The sequence below is a fragment of the Botrytis fragariae genome (assembly GCF_013461495.1).
Source record: "Botrytis fragariae strain BVB16 chromosome Unknown tig00000223, whole genome shotgun sequence".
Taxonomy (NCBI): domain Eukaryota; kingdom Fungi; phylum Ascomycota; class Leotiomycetes; order Helotiales; family Sclerotiniaceae; genus Botrytis; species Botrytis fragariae.
This window is the reverse complement of record NW_023501001.1, coordinates 122,567-139,259: the sequence shown is the minus strand read 5'-3', so window position 1 is coordinate 139,259 and position 16,693 is coordinate 122,567. Positions and strand designations below refer to the sequence as shown.

The following is a 16,693-nucleotide window of genomic DNA, read 5'->3' as shown; positions in this document are numbered from 1 at the left end:
ATTGGATCTCGGACGAGAGGGGGTAGGAAAGGGCACCTCAAAACACTCATTTATAAGATGAACCATCATGAATTTCATTTGTACAAAGATGGAGAAATAGGCATAGAATATTAGAACAATCAAAAGAACAAATAAAACAAAAAAAAATCTCGATTTTCGAGTTTTGATTCAATTTATTCTCAGACTCGCTTTCAGTTCTTAATCCACAACAGAATATATTTCAATCCCATCTAGCGGTCTCCTCACTTCAATCTCTCATCAAAAAAACTCTTCCAAAAACCCATTAACCTGATCCTTCGTTTCAAAGTGGACACAATGACCCGTAGTATCCACCTCCTTCGTAATCAAATCTTTCGCAAACAACTCCATACGTTTCGACACACTCTCCATTTCACACCATTTTTACGATTTTGCTCAATAAAAAGTGCACGGCATGGAATTTATGAGTCAAGTTTATCCTCTTTTTCCTCTTGAATGCCCAGACCTTGTCCATGACAACAACGGTACCAATTTGTCGGACCACGGAAGCTAGAACCTGAGAACGAGTGGAGACATAGAAGGGTGTTTGCCAAGTTGGGGACCGAGTTGTGTAGTTCTCTCTCAAAGAGGTAGAGAGGGCACTGAAGGGGCAAAATCTCTTGGCTGTGTCTTCCTCAGAACCGTACATGAGAGAGAAAAAACTTTCAGCCTTAACTATATCAGATTTTGTAACCCCTCATACGTAATGAGCTTGAAACAAAACGTAGAGATTGCACATACATGTTCATCCATCGTCTTCCAAGAATCATCTTCAAAGATAAATCGCATGCATTCAAACCTTTTGAAGCCTAATTCTTGCTCTGTTTACTGCCTTACCAGGTCCAAGTCAAATGGCATTCCTGGTGGTGAATATGGAACTGCCAAAAAGGCACTCAAAAGAAATCTGGTTGGATGGTAATTGATCACTTGCGACAAGAAAAGACTGCAAAAATCATGGCCTAGCGCATCGACTTTCTCAATACTTTCGTGATTGAGTAGCTCAGCAATATCTGCAGCCATGGTCTTGGAAATATAAGGCTCTAGAGCGTCAGGCTTGTCAGTACCGCCGTAGCCTAGTAGGTCGGGTGCAATGATACCATAACCTCTAGAAGCGAAATGGGGATTTTATGAAGCCAATTATAGGATGTAGATGGAAAACCATGGAGAAATAGAATGGTAGATTTGAGGGAATCGGTCTTGGGAATGTAAACATAGGCGTAAGTTGTACCGGAAGGGAGAATGACAGTCTCAGAATTGGAGGGAAATCGTATGGCTGCCATTGTCAACTTTAGGATTACAAAAGTGGGATGAGCATTTCATCAAAAAGAAAAATGAGTTCTCGATAATTAAGACATAATGGAGAAATACATGTAGGAAGAAAGTGTGCGAATACTGTGCCACGCGGACTGTAACCGTTGGTATCTTTTGTGGGAAAATGAAATGACGTAATGAGAGGTTTTAGATAATATAATAAAGGCGTTGCAATAGAGAATAACCTGCAACGCGAGTTGCCATATCCAAAATCTTATTCATGGTGATAGGTATACTATCAAGTTGTCGGAAAGCCGCAAATTGTACAACTGAAAATCTACAAGCCCCTCTTTATGTTACACTGGATCTCGGATTCTCCCTCATAGCAACTTTACGAAGCATACTGCGACGATTTCTTGGATCTTATGTAGCATAATCACTATTTTCTAGAACCATTTTCTAGGATCCTCGAGTGCTTTGAGATTTTCGCGAAAATGATCTGAGCCACTCCTTACTTCTAAGTGTCCTCATTGCGTGGCCGTCGCTGTTACGCATTGTCGATCATTACTCGCCAGTGGAGACTATGGACCAGTTCGATTTCAAGTGCCTTTGGTGACTTCCGTCAAAAAATGTTAGCCAAAATTCTGTTGAAGATTTCATCGAATTTTGATACAAATGAACTACAAGCCGAGCCAAAGCGCAGAAGAAACATGCAGTGCCAATATGAATGCTATACTAGAACACACCAGAGCCTCCATCCACTCAAAACATAATAATAGAAAACTTGTTTGGAAGACACGACCAATAAGTAAGAGAGACAAGACCAACAGGTGGATGAGTCTCCAGCAAACGGACTCCAACAAAATTTCAAAAAAGCAATAGCAGTGGACCATATTGATCTGAGGTATGATCCCGGAAAAGCTAGTGTAGCAATTATAAATCAGAAGACTTGCTGAAATTTGAGATGAACTTTATGTATGACCTTCATTGTCAGAAATTAGACAAGTTCCAGCCTTTTTGATGGCTTCGAAGCCGGATCCATTAGCCGGAAGCTGTGCCACAAACAACTTCGTCAGAGCATAGCTCCGGTGATATCTAAGGAGGCATTAGAAGCTTATATCATATTTCAGCTATCACCGATCAATCGAAGCAGTCATCGAGCGTGGGAGCTGCAACCCGTCAAAGCATATGACAATGCGCTGGCAGAATGAAGCTGAATTGCCGTCTTTTTTCATCTGCCACGGTCAGCTATTCCACCACTCTCTCATCAACTTGTTATTATGCCTGAAATATCTGCCTATGGACTGCATAGCGTGCCTCATAAAGTTACGCCTCAGCTCTCATCAATTGTGGCGATTTGAAAATCGAGGTGAAAATGTAGAAAATCTTTGCACCTGAGCTGATTAAGCACTACAGTACCACATATCTTTCTCGACTTCATCCATATCTTCCATCCAAGTTAGAATACAACCTTGAAGAGTTCACCCGGAAATTGTCATAAAAATTGATTCGACAACCAAGTGAGCTCATGGCTCACTTGCCTTCTTCCGCACACTGCTATGAGCATAGCCCACTCTCACCTCTTCAATTTACACACTACGGAGCGTGTGTACAAAGATTCATGAGCTGCCTATTTGAAATCCTGCGAATCCTACAACTAATACTAGTATAGACAATCTTGCCAATAGTATTGAGCGCTTTCATTTCTTTCGGGACTTCCGTGTTGTTTGAACGAATGATGGATTCACAATTGTCACAGAGTGGATTCAACAATAAGAGTGGAGGAGTGGTGATTGTTTACCCCGCAGTGGTCGATTTTCAGTGAGGTCGATCATGAATCAACATTGGGTGGCTCGGGTAAGCTGACCTAGCTCTCTCTCTCTCTTGACTGATTTTTTCGTGTGTCAGATGGCATGTTTGTTTGCCCTTTCGGGAAACTATCTCTTTTCTAAAAGACGTTTTCATACAATCTTGAGAGTTTGATCTCCCTACTTCGCCGTGACTTCGGCGGTGGAAATTGAAACTCCTCTAGAGCTTTGTTGATTGGCGAAAGTATTGCAGATGTGTATGCTTTTATCTGTCAACAATCCCCACAACCAGAACACCGAGCAAAATGGGCATATTACCGGCAATCCAATCAACCCGAAAGCGCGAATCCCTCAGCATTCGACAGTATTAATGGTAACATCTCTTCGGATTTAGCATCATAGTCCACCAATCGTTACAATGAGGGGTTTACAAATTTATCGACTATAAAACAAATACACGGTAGGTCCACCACAGCACATCAGCTCATTGATTGTTGAACATATATCACCACCTTCTCCCACCTGTTTACTCATAAGCCCACGACATCAAAATTACCTCCCGGTAAAGCGACCCTTTGCTCCAGATATCTCAGATTCAAGCATTTCTAGGAAGATCGACTCAACATGTCTTCACAAACCCCAAAATTTGATAACAAATGTTACATTACCACCAATTCTCCTGATGGGAAAACTACTACCTTTGTTGATTCCACCTCATTTGTAACAAAATCGACATATCCCGGCTTGACATTGAGGTACGCCTACTCTGCGACCTCTACACCCTCACTCACCGATGAAACCGACCTAAAAGCACACCAAGAAATGACCAAGCAAGAGAAAATAGTCTCCTTTCCTTCAGCTGGTGGTAGCGCAGCTGCGTTCTTGCACTTCGACCCTAATCCCGATGGAACCGAGGGGTTTATGCATCGTACGCGTACGCTCGATTATGTATACGTGGTGGAGGGAGAGGCCGAGTACACAGTGAATAGCGGGGAGAAAAAGATTTTCAAAAAGGGAGACGTGGTTATTCAACGGGCGGGATGGCATGCTTGGAAAAACGTGAGTAAGAAGGAAGGGGCTACTCTTTTTGCTGTTACAGTCGGCGCCGAGGGGGCGACGGAAGGTTTCATGGAGCTTCCAAATGCGTAGGATGGCTTTGGAATGGATAGGTGACAGACGCCTGGTTTGATCTGTATTTATGGAAGCTGAGAAGTGGTGGTTTGTTTTTCATGTAAGTTACACGCTATTATTGTGGTGGGATACTCTCCGACGTGTCAGTATCAGAATGAGAACATGGACTTCGGTTTAAAGCGGTGGGATATGGTGGTGTACAATGTGAAGGACTTGCTGAAGCATGAGTTACTTGTATAGGTATGAAAGGACGGAATTGTTATGGAACAAATATCCTCTTGCGCATCAATATCTCAATCGATTTTAAGAGTCGAAATGAACAAAGTGATAACCTGCATTATGACTATATGAGTAGCTTAAACAAGATACAGTATAAAGATAAATAAAGGAATCATTGTGTAGGATTGCTTTTATTTGGTGGTGATTTTTGATCAATTGGACCGAATTGAGGGTACCCTTACGTCATCGCTCTTCTATCTGGTCCATCAATCAAATCCCCTGTCACGTGGGAAATTGACCAAACTTCGTTTTGTTGCACATCTAAAAAATTGTTCACCCTTCCTACTTTTACACCTCTCATTTTAGGGACAAAATTATTGAATTTTACACCGACTGGGAATAAGAGCACTTTCTGGACCTTATTCCCGGCCGTGTCAAACCATACTTTTTATATATGCTGGCTGAAAAGCGGTGGGTGTCTCACAAACTTACCAAGCCAGTCTCGATATTATAAGATCTGCCCCTCATTTCACCACAATACAACAGCTACCGCAAAAATCAAACCACGAAATTAAGATGGAGAGCTTCGAAGATATGCAAATTCGACATCGTAAGGAGCAAAAAGACCTGCAAGGACGTATAACACAAAAGAAGAAAGGCGCATCGAAGAAGACTCGCAAAGGTGTGAACAATGAATGCGAGGAGCTAGAACGGCAATTGAAGGAACGGCAAGCTCAAGAGATAGCATCCTTGAATGGAGACCCTGTTCCAGATATCGATGATGTTCCAGAGCTTGACGAGGAAGCTTCAGAAGCTTCTGCGAATGCGACTGACGTAAATGGCGTCAACAATATCACCGATTCTTTAGAGAAATCCTCAATTACGGAACCAGCACAAACGGAGTCGGGACAGCCTAAGAAACGCAATCGACAAAAAGAAAGGCTTGCACGAAGAGCAGCAGAACAAGAAGCTGCTGTAGAGGAAGCTAAGAAAGAAGCTGCGAATATGCCTGATGAAAAAGAAGTAGAGAGGAAACGAATGCAGGAGGAATTCGCCTCGAGAAATTTACAGGAGAAACAAATCAGACCGGATGGACATTGCCTTTTCTCTGCCATAGAGGATCAATTATCACAAGCTGGAATATCTCTTGGAGCCGAAGCAGAAGGATTGAAGGATGATCAGCGCTACAAAGTGGTCCGCAAAGCAGCCGCAACATATATCGAAGAACACCCAGATGATTTTGTTCCATTTCTAGACGAACCTCTTGAGAACTATATTCACAAAATTAGAGATACTGCGGAATGGGGTGGTCATTTGGAACTTCTTGCTCTCGCAAAGACATATAACGTTGAGATATGTGTGTTACAGAATGGAGCTGCCCAGAAGATTGAGCCTGGAACAGACAAACCCGAGACAATTCACCTGGCATACTATCGACACGGATTCGGATTGGGCGAACATTATAATTCTCTTCGAAGAGCACCATAAAAACATCATAACTAAGGAGCACTTGAATTCTTATTCTAATTATAGGCGGGACTCTATCTAGTGCGACCAAATACTGACCCAATCATTTATCTTGCCATCTGCATCATATCCACCCCTGTTGGTGCTTTGGGGGTGAAAGTGTGCAATACGTTGAAGGCCATTCTTGTGTGGTAGGCCAAGTTTCTCAAGTTCTAACTCACAGTCCTCCTCATTATATGGCAATACTTCCCCTGGACGAGACAAATGACCTTCATAAATTCTTGGAGGCATAGCCCATGGCGGTCCTCCAATTGATGGAGATTTATTAGTGGGGAATTCAAGACAGATAAGTCTTCCTTCTGGAGATAGAAGTCCATGATATCGTTTAGACCATGCAGGCCTTAAACTAGGAGGTAATGCACAACCAAACTTTCTCAAGATTTAGTATTCTTGACATCAATAAACCCAAAGAGTTACATACCGTGTAATCATAGATCAAATCAAAGTTTTTCTCTCCATTGACGACTGTCAAGAAATCATCCTTAAAGAAGTCTCCGGCTATCCATGTAACATTTCCTTTCTGGATTCCGTCTTTCGGTTCATACAGACCTTTCCCATCTTTCTCCTTTTCGGTGTCTCTAGCACCCTGCAAACCAGTCTCGGAGATATCCAGCCCATAAGCATCATAACCCATAGCACTTAACAGCAAAACATCATACCCTTTTCCACATCCCGCTACTAAAGCTTTCTTTCTTGAACCATCAGCTTTCTTCGGAGCTAGATCTTCCCGCTCATTTAGGATATCAATCAGTGCTGGATTAGGTGAATCGTTGTCCCATGGAGTCACATTGTCTTTCCAGAGCTGATCCCATTTCTCGCCGTGCTGAGCTGGATCTTGACCTTCGAATTGGGCTTTAAGGAGAGCACGCTTTTCTGATTGTTCAGTACCATTTCGAAATTTTTCGTGAAAGCTCGACTTACCGGACAAACTGAGTTCGGATGTCATGTTTATTACTCTTTATTACAGTCTTCTTCCCTGTTGAATTTCAATGATATAGTCGTGTATGAGTCTCTTTGACAGGATACTGCGACGTGTATTCAACAAGTTTTCCGGTCATTCAGATGTTAACATCCCAAAAAACAATGACGAGAGAACATACCTCGTATAGCCTTTGGTGGGGGCATTTGTGGCAACTGTGGCGCTAATAAGTAAGCAGAGCTTAGGTACCCCGGTCCTGAATTGAGCCGAGGCCCAGGCAACCTTAACCCCAGATACCGTTGACTAGAGGTTTCGTATTGCGCACATTGTTTTAAACCCTTTATGTCTGAGTGGGAGTGTAAACACGAAGGGGGGAAGCTCCATGTGGCCCACCCCTCTCACTCTTCCAAAGCCCTATGGCTGTTCCAATTCATAATCATAATCGCTCTCATACCTTCCTATAGCCATGTAATGTATCCCACCATATAATCAAACAATTTGACCTAGTGTAGAAAAGCATCACCCTGGTGCTATACACAAATATCCGTAACAACGTCGTCACGATGATCTTCTCGCAGGCTCTAAATCACAATCACAATCACTCTCCATTCCCCATATTATCATAATTACCTACTCCGTACCATACAAGCATATATGATTTACCCTGGCATAGAAAACGACACCCACCCTTACGCCACACCAAAGCTTTCCGTCATTTCCGTCGAAACCTCGGCACGACAAAAGATGTGGTTCCTTTCGACCTCCTTGATCACCAACTTCAAATCATTCCTTTCCTTATTCTACACAAGATAACACTTCACTATCTCTACATAATCATGGATACCGCAAATCTCTTCAACGTCAAGGTAATCAATCAAGCTCCCTCTTTTAGTAATCCACAAACTCACGATATCAATAGGACAAAGTCGTTCTTGTTACCGGCGGCGCAAAGGGAATTGGACGAATGATATCCGAAGGCTTCGTCACAAATGGAGCCAAAGTCTACATCTCATCCCGCGATGCCAAAGCCTGCGAAGAAGCCTGCAAAGAATTGAATGCGCTAGGTAGGTACCTCAACATCTCTCCATTCGTGCGACACGATCAAGCTAATTCCTCTTTCCTACAGGCAAAGGTTCCGCACACGCCATCCCAGCCGACTTTTACAAACTCGAAGATTGCAAACGCATGGTCGATGAATTACAAAAGAAAGAATCGAAATTACATATTCTAGTCAACAACTCGGGAAGTAATTGGGGAGCTCCTTATGCGGAATTCCCTGATGCCGCGTGGACGAGAGTTCTGACTCTCAATCTCACAAGAGTCTTTACTCTGACGCAAGCTCTCACTCCTCTTATGGAAGCAGCTTCTACCCCAGAAGATCCAGCACGTATCATCAATATCGGCTCTGTAGACGGAATCCGTGTCCCTTCTCTCGAAACCTTTTCATACTCGGCAAGCAAAGCAGGATTACATCAATTAAGCAGAGTTCTTGCGAATCATTTAGGGAAGAGAAATATCACAAGTAACGTACTTGCATGTGGACCATTCGAAAGTAAAATGATGGCAGCTACGCTCAAGAATTTCAAAGACGAGATTGTGAGTGGGATTCCGCTGGGGAGAATCGGGAGTAAGGAGGATGTCGCAGGAGCTTGTTTGTTCTTGGCTAGTAAGGCGGGGAGTTATGTTAATGGGGCAACTATCCCGTTGGATGGAGGGAGTTTGGTGGGGAGTAAGTTGTAGATCTTTGTGGGGCAGGAGAAACATATCATTGTACATTTTACTTTTTGAAACATATCACGCTATATTAAGAATATTAGCATAATTTCGTCGGATTGGAAGGAATACAATATCGCGTGTTCTCGTCTCATGTTATAGGTTGGAATTTTGAGCATCGTCATTGTGCAGAGTCAAGCTTTGAACAATGCAGATATACAACAGCAATTTCTCAATTGTTCGAGTGAATGACAAGATCTACCTAGATATATCAAACCTCTATATGATGCTGAGAGCTAATGTGAAAATCTATAGAAATCCATTCTACTGTGCGTTATACAATGGTACCAGGAGTAATTCGGAGCACGAGAAAAGTCAGGTGATATAAGACATGCATGATCATGTGAATTAATAACTGTTGATATATACATGAACAATCTGTGGAGGAATACATGTGTACAACGATCATATACTGATGTGCTTGGGTGGGGGCCATCAGAAGAATTGAGACAAGCCCACACACTTTCATTTGGAGATTGAGGATAGGTATCAATACTCGGCGGCTGCGCAGCTTGTCTTCAACCAAGCCATACGAAACCACCCTTTTGCAACTATTGATGAGAAGGCACATCTATCTCAGATCGATTGCTCATTCAACCGTTCCGGGCCTCTAACGGCTATGTATCTAAGCATACATTATCTTGTTGTGATTACTCTATTCTAGAATAATCATTCCGCCAACTCGAATACCACGACTTCCTCAAGTATTCAAAGGCATCTTAGTGAGCCATGTAAAGTCGTCCGTGTCAAAGAGCCGGTCCAAATCTGTAAGAATCTGAGATGAACCACTATTTTCGGGGCTAGATTGCACAGTATCTTGGTGAGCAGATGCTGCATGACGGATTGGTTTTATTGGACACCAGTACTGAAATGTTGCCGCGCTATTATCGTCATCAGGGGTAGGTGGCCCGGCCTCAGTTTCAATCCGTTGAGAAGCTTTCTTCAAGCGGGAGAATTTTTGAGGCACGATCTGGAACAGGATATCTAGTATAGTAACCAGACGGAGGACCGACGAGTTGAAAGTAGTGTACTGTCTGAGAATTGCAGTGGCCTTGTAGAAACTTTCATGGATTGAAGCTTCTGATATTTCAGCCACAATAGAAGGGCAAAGACCTCCTGCAATCAGTACTGTCGCGGATTTGTACAAGAATGTTACATTGCACCACGATGCGGGGATCTCATTCGAACCTGAAGTTTCGCGAAGGTGTATAGTATCAATAGCCTCTTGGGCAATTTTAACACACACAATTGCACATTGTAGAGAGATTCGATGAGAGAGTAAAGTTCCAAGAGGGATGCGTTCTGTTTTATTTTGGAACTCGGTGCAAATTATTTGTTGAAGAACGGGCGTCAACAACAACAAGTGAATGTGGAGATATCTTGGATACTGTTAGTTTGATCTTATGGGTTACTTTTTTATGTATTTGTATTCATACCTTTGGTGAAGAACTGAAGCTCGACGGCTCAAAACAGCATTTGGATCGTTAGATGTAGAATGATTCTCAATTCTAAGATGGTCAGGATTGTCTCGTTCCCAATTTGAAAGTCTTTCCTGTAGATTAAGAATTGAAATGTTTGTCCCAGCAGATGAGGTGTTTTCGGAAGTGCAACGCACTTTCTTCAAATTTCTGTCAGGTTTACCATGTCTTGAATCCAGAAGTACGACATACAATATATCGTAAAGTTTTAGACCGGACTTATAGAATTCAGCAGTATAGGTTGGCGGCTTCTCGGTGGTGCTTCCTTCATTGTGTCTCTGTTGGTAATTATCTTCCTCCGTAAGTAAGGGGAGCGGAATAGTAGTGGCAGTTTGTGGGTCAATCATAGATGGACGCCCATATAACATTGAAACTTCTCTATCCATAAGAACACAAGTATGCCAAGCTTTACGAAGCGAGTCTCTAGCTTGGCTTTTGACTATTCTTTCGCTTGTTTCAGGTAAGTGAAGTTCAAGCAGCTGAGCTGTGCGTATTGCGTTTCCAACATATAACCAGCACGTACGAGATTCGCCCATGCTTTGAAAATATAACGCTAAGAGAAGATATGACTGAACTGAACGGACTGAACACTCTTGGATGTTGAGGAATCCTTGTGCTCTTCTGCAAAAGATGGAAGCCATATTCTCATGGTTTGAAACTGTTGTTCTCGTTTGGCGGCTGCTGATAGCGAATACCGAGTTTATTAGACAAATCAACGATCCTTGATCAGTTGTGTAATTGTCACAGCGCCAAATTCTTTCATACTCTTCTCGTAATTCCAGTCTATCCAAAAATGGATAAAAAACATGAACATTCTCAAAATACGATGTGAGTAGGCTATCGGCTTGCTCCCGACTTGGTAAAGCGTAGTCCAGATTCCTTAGTTGTGATTCATGAGTTGTTATTCGGGATGAGGGAATGTTGAGATCAAAGCCAAGAACATTTGATGCATGTGTTGATGCTTCACCGATTTTCTCTACGACTAAGTTCTCCACTTCTTGCATGAAACTTTGTGCAAAAGGTTTTTCAATAACGCCGGTCCCGTGATTATGATCCACCACAATGTTATGGCTGGGAGGGTTGCTAGAGGTGCACATAGTATCGATGCTTTTTGAGAGCTCTTGAAATGAAGGAACTAGGCCTGGGCTGATTGTGGGAGCCAAATTAGACTGCCATTGATTGGTGCTCATTTCTGGCGTATTCATTGACGGGTATCCCTCCCACGCAACTGTAGAAAGCCATGTTGCAGATGCAGGTGAAGCTGAAGTGGTAGCTCCATGACTACTCATGGTCTCTGCTGATAAGTCTTCTGAAGCACTATTTGAACTTGGGTTATTGCTGGCTGAGATTTGGGAACCTTGACTGTTACGTGCTTCCAGCAGTTTGATTTGACCTTCGAGGCGTTTGATATAATCTGCGGATACTGATGGAGCATGTGAAAAGTCCGTGGCCCACGTGCAAGAAACTGACTTGGACCTTTTCTCGCATGGTCCGCACACTATGAGAAGGGAACGATTAGCATATATAAGTGACCTTGAAAATTTGTTACTTAGTTAGTGAATAATACTTGGTTGATGACCATCACATTTGACCTGTCGACAGAATTTAGTAAATGTTGTTATAATCTACGTTGGAACTGCTGCTACCTTCCGGCCTCGGCAGGGATCACAAGCCGTTGCCACCTTCTGCCTTTTTGGTGCTCGAGTATCCATAGCTTCACTGCAATTTCTGATTAAATTGTGATAGAGCCTCAGATTGGTCAAATGCTTTACCTCGTTGTACAATGGAGGTTATGGGCAACAGAATGGAATGCGGCAGGGATGCGCTGTTCGCACGTGACAAAACTTCGAGTTGGGGCTCTTCTTGAGCTAGAATTGGAAGGTCAAGTGTGACGTTCAGTGAGATCTCCTTAATGCTATATCTGAAGACTATAATCTATGCAGTATTTTCATTCCGCAATGCATCTAACACTCAGTATTGAAAACACGGTAAGAAGTACCAGATCACGGAAGCGATCCGAAGCTTATGAAAGCAATCGGAAGCAAGACGGTCGAAATATAGCCCGAATCCACAATTAAACGACAAGATTTGCACTCTTCCCCCATTATTTCAGACCAAAATATTTCACAGGCAACACTTCTCGGATAATCCGCATTCAATCGATTCATACTTACATAATTAGCTATGCTATGAAACAGTTTTGAGATCTTTTTGATTCTACTACACATAGCAAGTAGTTCTTGGAAGTTACACTAAGCAATCTTCTTCTTGTGCTTCAAATCCTCCAAATCATCATTTGTGGATACAATTATGCGAGAACTCTTGATTTCTGGTCTAGAGAGCAGTTCTGTATAAGAGCGAGCGAAATCAGACGATTTCATTGCTCCCGTTTTAGCGGCCGATGAATCAACTTCAACCCGACAATTAAGATACACTTCGTTGAAGCGAACGCTCGAATCAGTATTATCACGGCAGGCTACGTTTGCCATCGAGAAGAGGGGACCTTGTGAGATAGCGGGTGCTGCGCGAGCCCCAATGTCACCCTGTGCACCGGTGCAGAGTGTGAAGCTAGTTGCTTTCTTTTGCTCTAGCAAATATGGGATGGTTGCACGGTAAGCGACTATGGTAGTTAGTGGATTTATCAACGCTGCTGCTACAATTATATAGATCTTACAAAAGTTGGATTCAAAGTTGACACTCATGATTTGACGTAGTTCGTTGAGGCTTAGCTCAGTCAAAGACGTTGCACCGTATGCACCTCCAGCTATATTAACAATTAGTAAAGGACGAATCATGCATACTATGGTCTTACCAGCAGAGTAAACATGCTGAAAATCTGGCAGTTTCCCAGCCCGGACTTGGTCCACCACAGTTTGCACTCCTCCTTCTGACATGATGTCGGCCTCGACTGTTGTGATGCCGTTCTTTGTTCCCACATGTTTGAACAACTTGTCCGCAGAGGCCTGGTTCCTCACTATTGCAAGTACATGACGCTTAGATTGTAAGGCTCCAAGTACTGCTGCGACACCGATGTTGCCAGTGGCTCCGATAACAAGAACGTTCTCCATATTTTGAACTGATGAAGATGATATTGCAGGAAGTTTGAGAACTTGATGTGATGAATATTCGGAGATGTTGTCTTATGATGAGTTAAGGAAACTTACAAAATGCTGAAGAGTGCTTCTTATATCAAAAGAGCACATTACCCTCGGTTCTTTTGGGCTAAAATCAAAAACCGAAACGGAGAAACTCGAGGGTGACGGATGATCTTCCGAATTAAGATTGGGTAGCGTCGGAATAGCTTCCGAGCTCGAGCCCGGCGACATAATCGGAGCTTCCGTAATTATGACATTTGTCAACGGAAGCGTCTCCGAGTTTCATAAGCTTACAGCTTATCGGTGGATTTGCTCCGCGGCAAAGAGTTATCCCGTCCCCACCGAGACCTTCACAGCTAAGGGTTCATTGACGTACGGACGTATGGAATAAGTTTCATTTCTCTGGCCCTTTGAGCTCGCTCTATCTGCTCCCTTTTATTTATTCTCCATCACTTACACCTTCTCTCCCAATACACAATTTGCAGGTTCAATTCAGATTTCTACCAAGATTGTCTCAATCCTACAATTCTTAGCAGAAACTTTATTTTAATCGTACGTTACTCGGCCGGTTTCGTGTACAACGAAATGGTGGTAGACGAGGAAAAGGCAGAGACCAGCCGAGCACTCCCTCAAGAGATCCATGCTCCAAGAACCACAGCTACCCGAGATGTAGAGCCAAACAAGGAGCTTGAATCTCCTAATGAATCCACCAATCCAGCTCTTGTGCGTCCAGAAATCTCTCCGAGCGAAGGCTTGAACCCAGCATTAGAGCATATCCCTACGCCAATGGTAGTGCCACGATCAAAACGGCGGGGACTACTTGGATTATTGACCATTATACCAGAAGTCGAAAATCCACAAAACTATAAGAATGGTACTAAATGGCTGATAACATTCATTGTTGCAGTGGCAGGTGCTGCAGCACCGCTAGGAAGTGCTATATTCTTTCGTGAGTTTCTATGTGTTTCCCATCACTCCATTGCCGGAATATTATATTGCTACAAGTGCTGACCTTCTGCGCAGCTGCACTTACTGAACTCTCGGAAGACTTTCATGCTTCCAAAACACTCACCAATCTCGCTGTGGCCATGTATCTTTTAGCTATGTCTATATTTCCACTCTGGTGGTCCGCTTTTTCGGAGATATTTGGCCGTCGAACAATATGCTTGATATCTTTCGCGCTCTTTACGCTATGGAGTGCTATTGCCGCAATATCTACTTCCATGGCAATGCTGATCGTAATGAGAGTGTTAGGAGGGGGTGCAGCTGCCTCCGTTTTGGCTATCGGTGCAGGAACTATTGCGGATATTTGGGAGCCAAAGGAGCGTGGTCGTGCGATGGGAATATTCTTCCTAGGTCCTATGTTGGGGCCGCTCCTAGCTCCGATTATTGGTGGAGCAGTAGCGGAAAAATGGGGCTGGCGAAGTACCCAATGGTTTCAGACTATCTATGGAGGGGTATTATTGATTCTGTTGTTATTTTGCCTTCCTGAGACACTCACAAGACGAGCTCCAGTCGTCGAGGAACTCGCTGATGGGAACATTACATCTCATCGACCTAATTTTGCTCCCTTGCCGACTTCGCCATCTATTCAACATAGAATGAAAAGGATGGTAGTCATTTCAAAACAGTCAATAATTGATCCATTAAAGATATTGGGCTATCTTCGATTTTCAGCCGTCTCGGTCACAGTCTACATCGGGAGCATAACCTTTGGATCTTTATACATATTGAACATTGCTATCCAAAAGACATTTGGGGAGGAGCCGTATGAGTTTTCTGAGGTAGTAGTCGGGCTGACATATATCCCAGGCTCACTAGGCTACATTGTGGCAGGTTTTGTGGGAGGTAAATGGTCGGATGCTATCATGCATCGAGAAGCTCGTGCTGCAGGGCGATTTGATGAATCGGGAAAACTAATTCTCCGACCAGAAGATCGCATGAGAGAAAACGTTTTACTTGCTGCTGCTATTTATCCTGCTGGTCTTTTATGGTTTGGATGGACTGCAGAGGAAGGAGTTTATTGGATCGTCCCCTTGATTGCGAATTTCTTCTTTGGGTTTGGAACTATGATCATTTTTTCCACTGCAACTACTATGTCAGTATCTCCTTCGCGAAACCAACAAATCATTCAGAGAACTATTTCCAATAATGCAAAAATAGGCTTACGGAGTTTCTCCCCAAACGAAGTTCGAGCGGTGTAGCAGTGAGTACATTTGTGCGGACAATTTTCAGCTGTGTCGGGTCAGTGATTGCGCAACCTTTGCTGCAAGCCATTGGAGACGGGTGGCTATTTACGATACTAGCCATCATTGGATGGATCAGCGCGTTCTCAGTTGTTTGGGTTATGAAACGATTTGGGCCTAGGTGGCAGATTGAGATGGGGAAGAAGTTGGCTCAGTAGACTCACTTCAGCGCGGATAGCTTCACTCTGTAAATGATACAAACTTGACGTTGGCTAAACCCATACTTAGATGAAGCCCCCAAATAGAGGCTCCAGAACATCAAACTTCGATCGATTGATTTTTATTTACATCGTACGTAAAGACTTCATGTTATCTTTTTCTATAACGTTTCTGAATTCACAAAGTGAATTTGCATATCAAACTCGAGTGAACAAAGCTGCCGGTATCATCGATCCAAACCCAAGACTACCCAACTAGCTTAACTCGACTGGCGAGAAATCACCAAGCGAAATTGAGTGGAACTAGTATCAACAGCCTATTATATATACTGACATCTATTTACGTCAACTCGTACATCAAATCGATAAGATAGTCACTCGCAGAAACAAAAAGATCGATCTACGAGAAAGGATGAATTTAAAATTAAAGGTAGCCAGAAGCCTTATTCTTTCGTTCATAAAGTGGTGTTTTGCCCCCTGTTGTTTCTGTTTATAGTTCTTGCTGTCGAGTTTCCGAGCCATCGCTACACTTTTATGACCATTCAGTGAATCTTTATCGCTGTCGATTCGAATATCCCGTTCAAAAATGCATCAATCTATAAATTTCTTCAACTGCGAATATTTGTCCAGCGCGGTAGTTTTCTTAGCCACGTGAACCTTAGAAGTTAGAAATATTGTGACCCATCAAACCTGGTGATATCTGGCGTCTGCTACTTTTAAGCTATACCCGAAGCAATAAGTGTATCCAAAAATCGTTTTATAGACGAAGATTTATTTCCTTTCTACGATAATTTGAGATCAGTCGCTATGATCTTTGACCGCTTGGATCTGTATGCACCCAAATGACCTCCATTCATATCTTAGCAGTCGGGAGTCACGTTTTATAATCCGAGAAAGGATATAAATCCACCATTCTGATCCTTCTTTTCACTTCAGACAACATCAAAACCTGTCAAATAACGGAGTTTAGTGTCGCGTTTGTGTGACGCAAATGATTTGGTATTCGCAATTATTGAGAGATGAGATTTTGTATAACTTCTGGGGAGCTCATGGAGATCTATTAGTGTTAT

At 42.9% G+C, this 16,693-nt stretch overlaps 10 protein-coding genes across 10 annotated transcripts; 5 read left to right on the top strand and 5 right to left on the bottom strand.

The window, feature by feature from the left end:
* Window positions 1–1,992: 1,992 nt before the first annotated feature.
* Window positions 1,993–2,352, top strand: Bfra_010764 (uncharacterized protein; the record flags this gene model as incomplete). Its single annotated transcript, XM_037341099.1, has 3 exons — window positions 1,993–2,077; window positions 2,152–2,173; window positions 2,271–2,352. 3 exons carry the CDS (start codon window positions 1,993–1,995, stop codon window positions 2,350–2,352), a joined length of 189 nt encoding a protein of 62 aa, XP_037188518.1.
* Window positions 2,353–3,701: 1,349 nt separating this feature from the next.
* Bfra_010763 (putative cupin domain protein) lies at window positions 3,702–4,226 on the top strand (the record flags this gene model as incomplete). Its single annotated transcript, XM_037341098.1, has 1 exon — window positions 3,702–4,226. One exon carries the CDS (start codon window positions 3,702–3,704, stop codon window positions 4,224–4,226), a length of 525 nt encoding a protein of 174 aa, XP_037188517.1.
* A 777-nt stretch (window positions 4,227–5,003) lies between these two features.
* Bfra_010762 (putative otu domain-containing protein 6b protein) lies at window positions 5,004–5,915 on the top strand (the record flags this gene model as incomplete). Its single annotated transcript, XM_037341097.1, has 1 exon — window positions 5,004–5,915. The coding sequence occupies one exon, from the start codon at window positions 5,004–5,006 to the stop codon at window positions 5,913–5,915; it is 912 nt and encodes a 303-aa protein (XP_037188516.1).
* Window positions 5,916–5,972: 57 nt separating this feature from the next.
* Bfra_010761 (putative thiol methyltransferase protein) lies at window positions 5,973–6,900 on the bottom strand (the record flags this gene model as incomplete). Its single annotated transcript, XM_037341096.1, has 3 exons — window positions 5,973–6,323; window positions 6,376–6,827; window positions 6,876–6,900. 3 exons carry the CDS (start codon window positions 6,898–6,900, stop codon window positions 5,973–5,975), a joined length of 828 nt encoding a protein of 275 aa, XP_037188515.1.
* A 784-nt stretch (window positions 6,901–7,684) lies between these two features.
* On the top strand, window positions 7,685–8,613 carry Bfra_010760 (putative short chain dehydrogenase reductase family protein; the record flags this gene model as incomplete). The annotated part of the gene is made up of 3 exons (XM_037341095.1): window positions 7,685–7,739; window positions 7,793–7,937; window positions 8,000–8,613. Exons 1-3 carry the CDS (start codon window positions 7,710–7,712, stop codon window positions 8,611–8,613), a joined length of 789 nt encoding a protein of 262 aa, XP_037188514.1. The 5' UTR covers window positions 7,685–7,709.
* A 733-nt stretch (window positions 8,614–9,346) lies between these two features.
* Window positions 9,347–11,836, bottom strand: Bfra_010759 (putative c6 transcription protein; the record flags this gene model as incomplete). Its single annotated transcript, XM_037341094.1, has 4 exons — window positions 9,347–10,025; window positions 10,083–11,622; window positions 11,692–11,716; window positions 11,771–11,836. The coding sequence occupies 4 exons, from the start codon at window positions 11,834–11,836 to the stop codon at window positions 9,347–9,349; spliced, it is 2,310 nt and encodes a 769-aa protein (XP_037188513.1).
* Window positions 11,837–11,840: 4 nt separating this feature from the next.
* Bfra_010758 (uncharacterized protein) lies at window positions 11,841–12,229 on the bottom strand (the record flags this gene model as incomplete). Its single annotated transcript, XM_037341093.1, has 2 exons — window positions 11,841–12,052; window positions 12,205–12,229. The coding sequence occupies 2 exons, from the start codon at window positions 12,227–12,229 to the stop codon at window positions 11,841–11,843; spliced, it is 237 nt and encodes a 78-aa protein (XP_037188512.1).
* Window positions 12,230–12,376: 147 nt separating this feature from the next.
* On the bottom strand, window positions 12,377–13,192 carry Bfra_010757 (putative short-chain dehydrogenase reductase sdr protein; the record flags this gene model as incomplete). The annotated part of the gene is made up of 3 exons (XM_037341092.1): window positions 12,377–12,744; window positions 12,799–12,888; window positions 12,937–13,192. 3 exons carry the CDS (start codon window positions 13,190–13,192, stop codon window positions 12,377–12,379), a joined length of 714 nt encoding a protein of 237 aa, XP_037188511.1.
* Window positions 13,193–13,400: 208 nt separating this feature from the next.
* On the bottom strand, window positions 13,401–13,617 carry Bfra_010756 (uncharacterized protein; the record flags this gene model as incomplete). The annotated part of the gene is made up of 2 exons (XM_037341091.1): window positions 13,401–13,567; window positions 13,596–13,617. The coding sequence occupies 2 exons, from the start codon at window positions 13,615–13,617 to the stop codon at window positions 13,401–13,403; spliced, it is 189 nt and encodes a 62-aa protein (XP_037188510.1).
* Window positions 13,618–13,804: 187 nt separating this feature from the next.
* Bfra_010755 (putative mfs multidrug resistance protein) lies at window positions 13,805–15,423 on the top strand (the record flags this gene model as incomplete). The annotated part of the gene is made up of 2 exons (XM_037341090.1): window positions 13,805–14,168; window positions 14,243–15,423. 2 exons carry the CDS (start codon window positions 13,805–13,807, stop codon window positions 15,421–15,423), a joined length of 1,545 nt encoding a protein of 514 aa, XP_037188509.1.
* Between the last annotated feature and the right edge of the window lie 1,270 nt (window positions 15,424–16,693).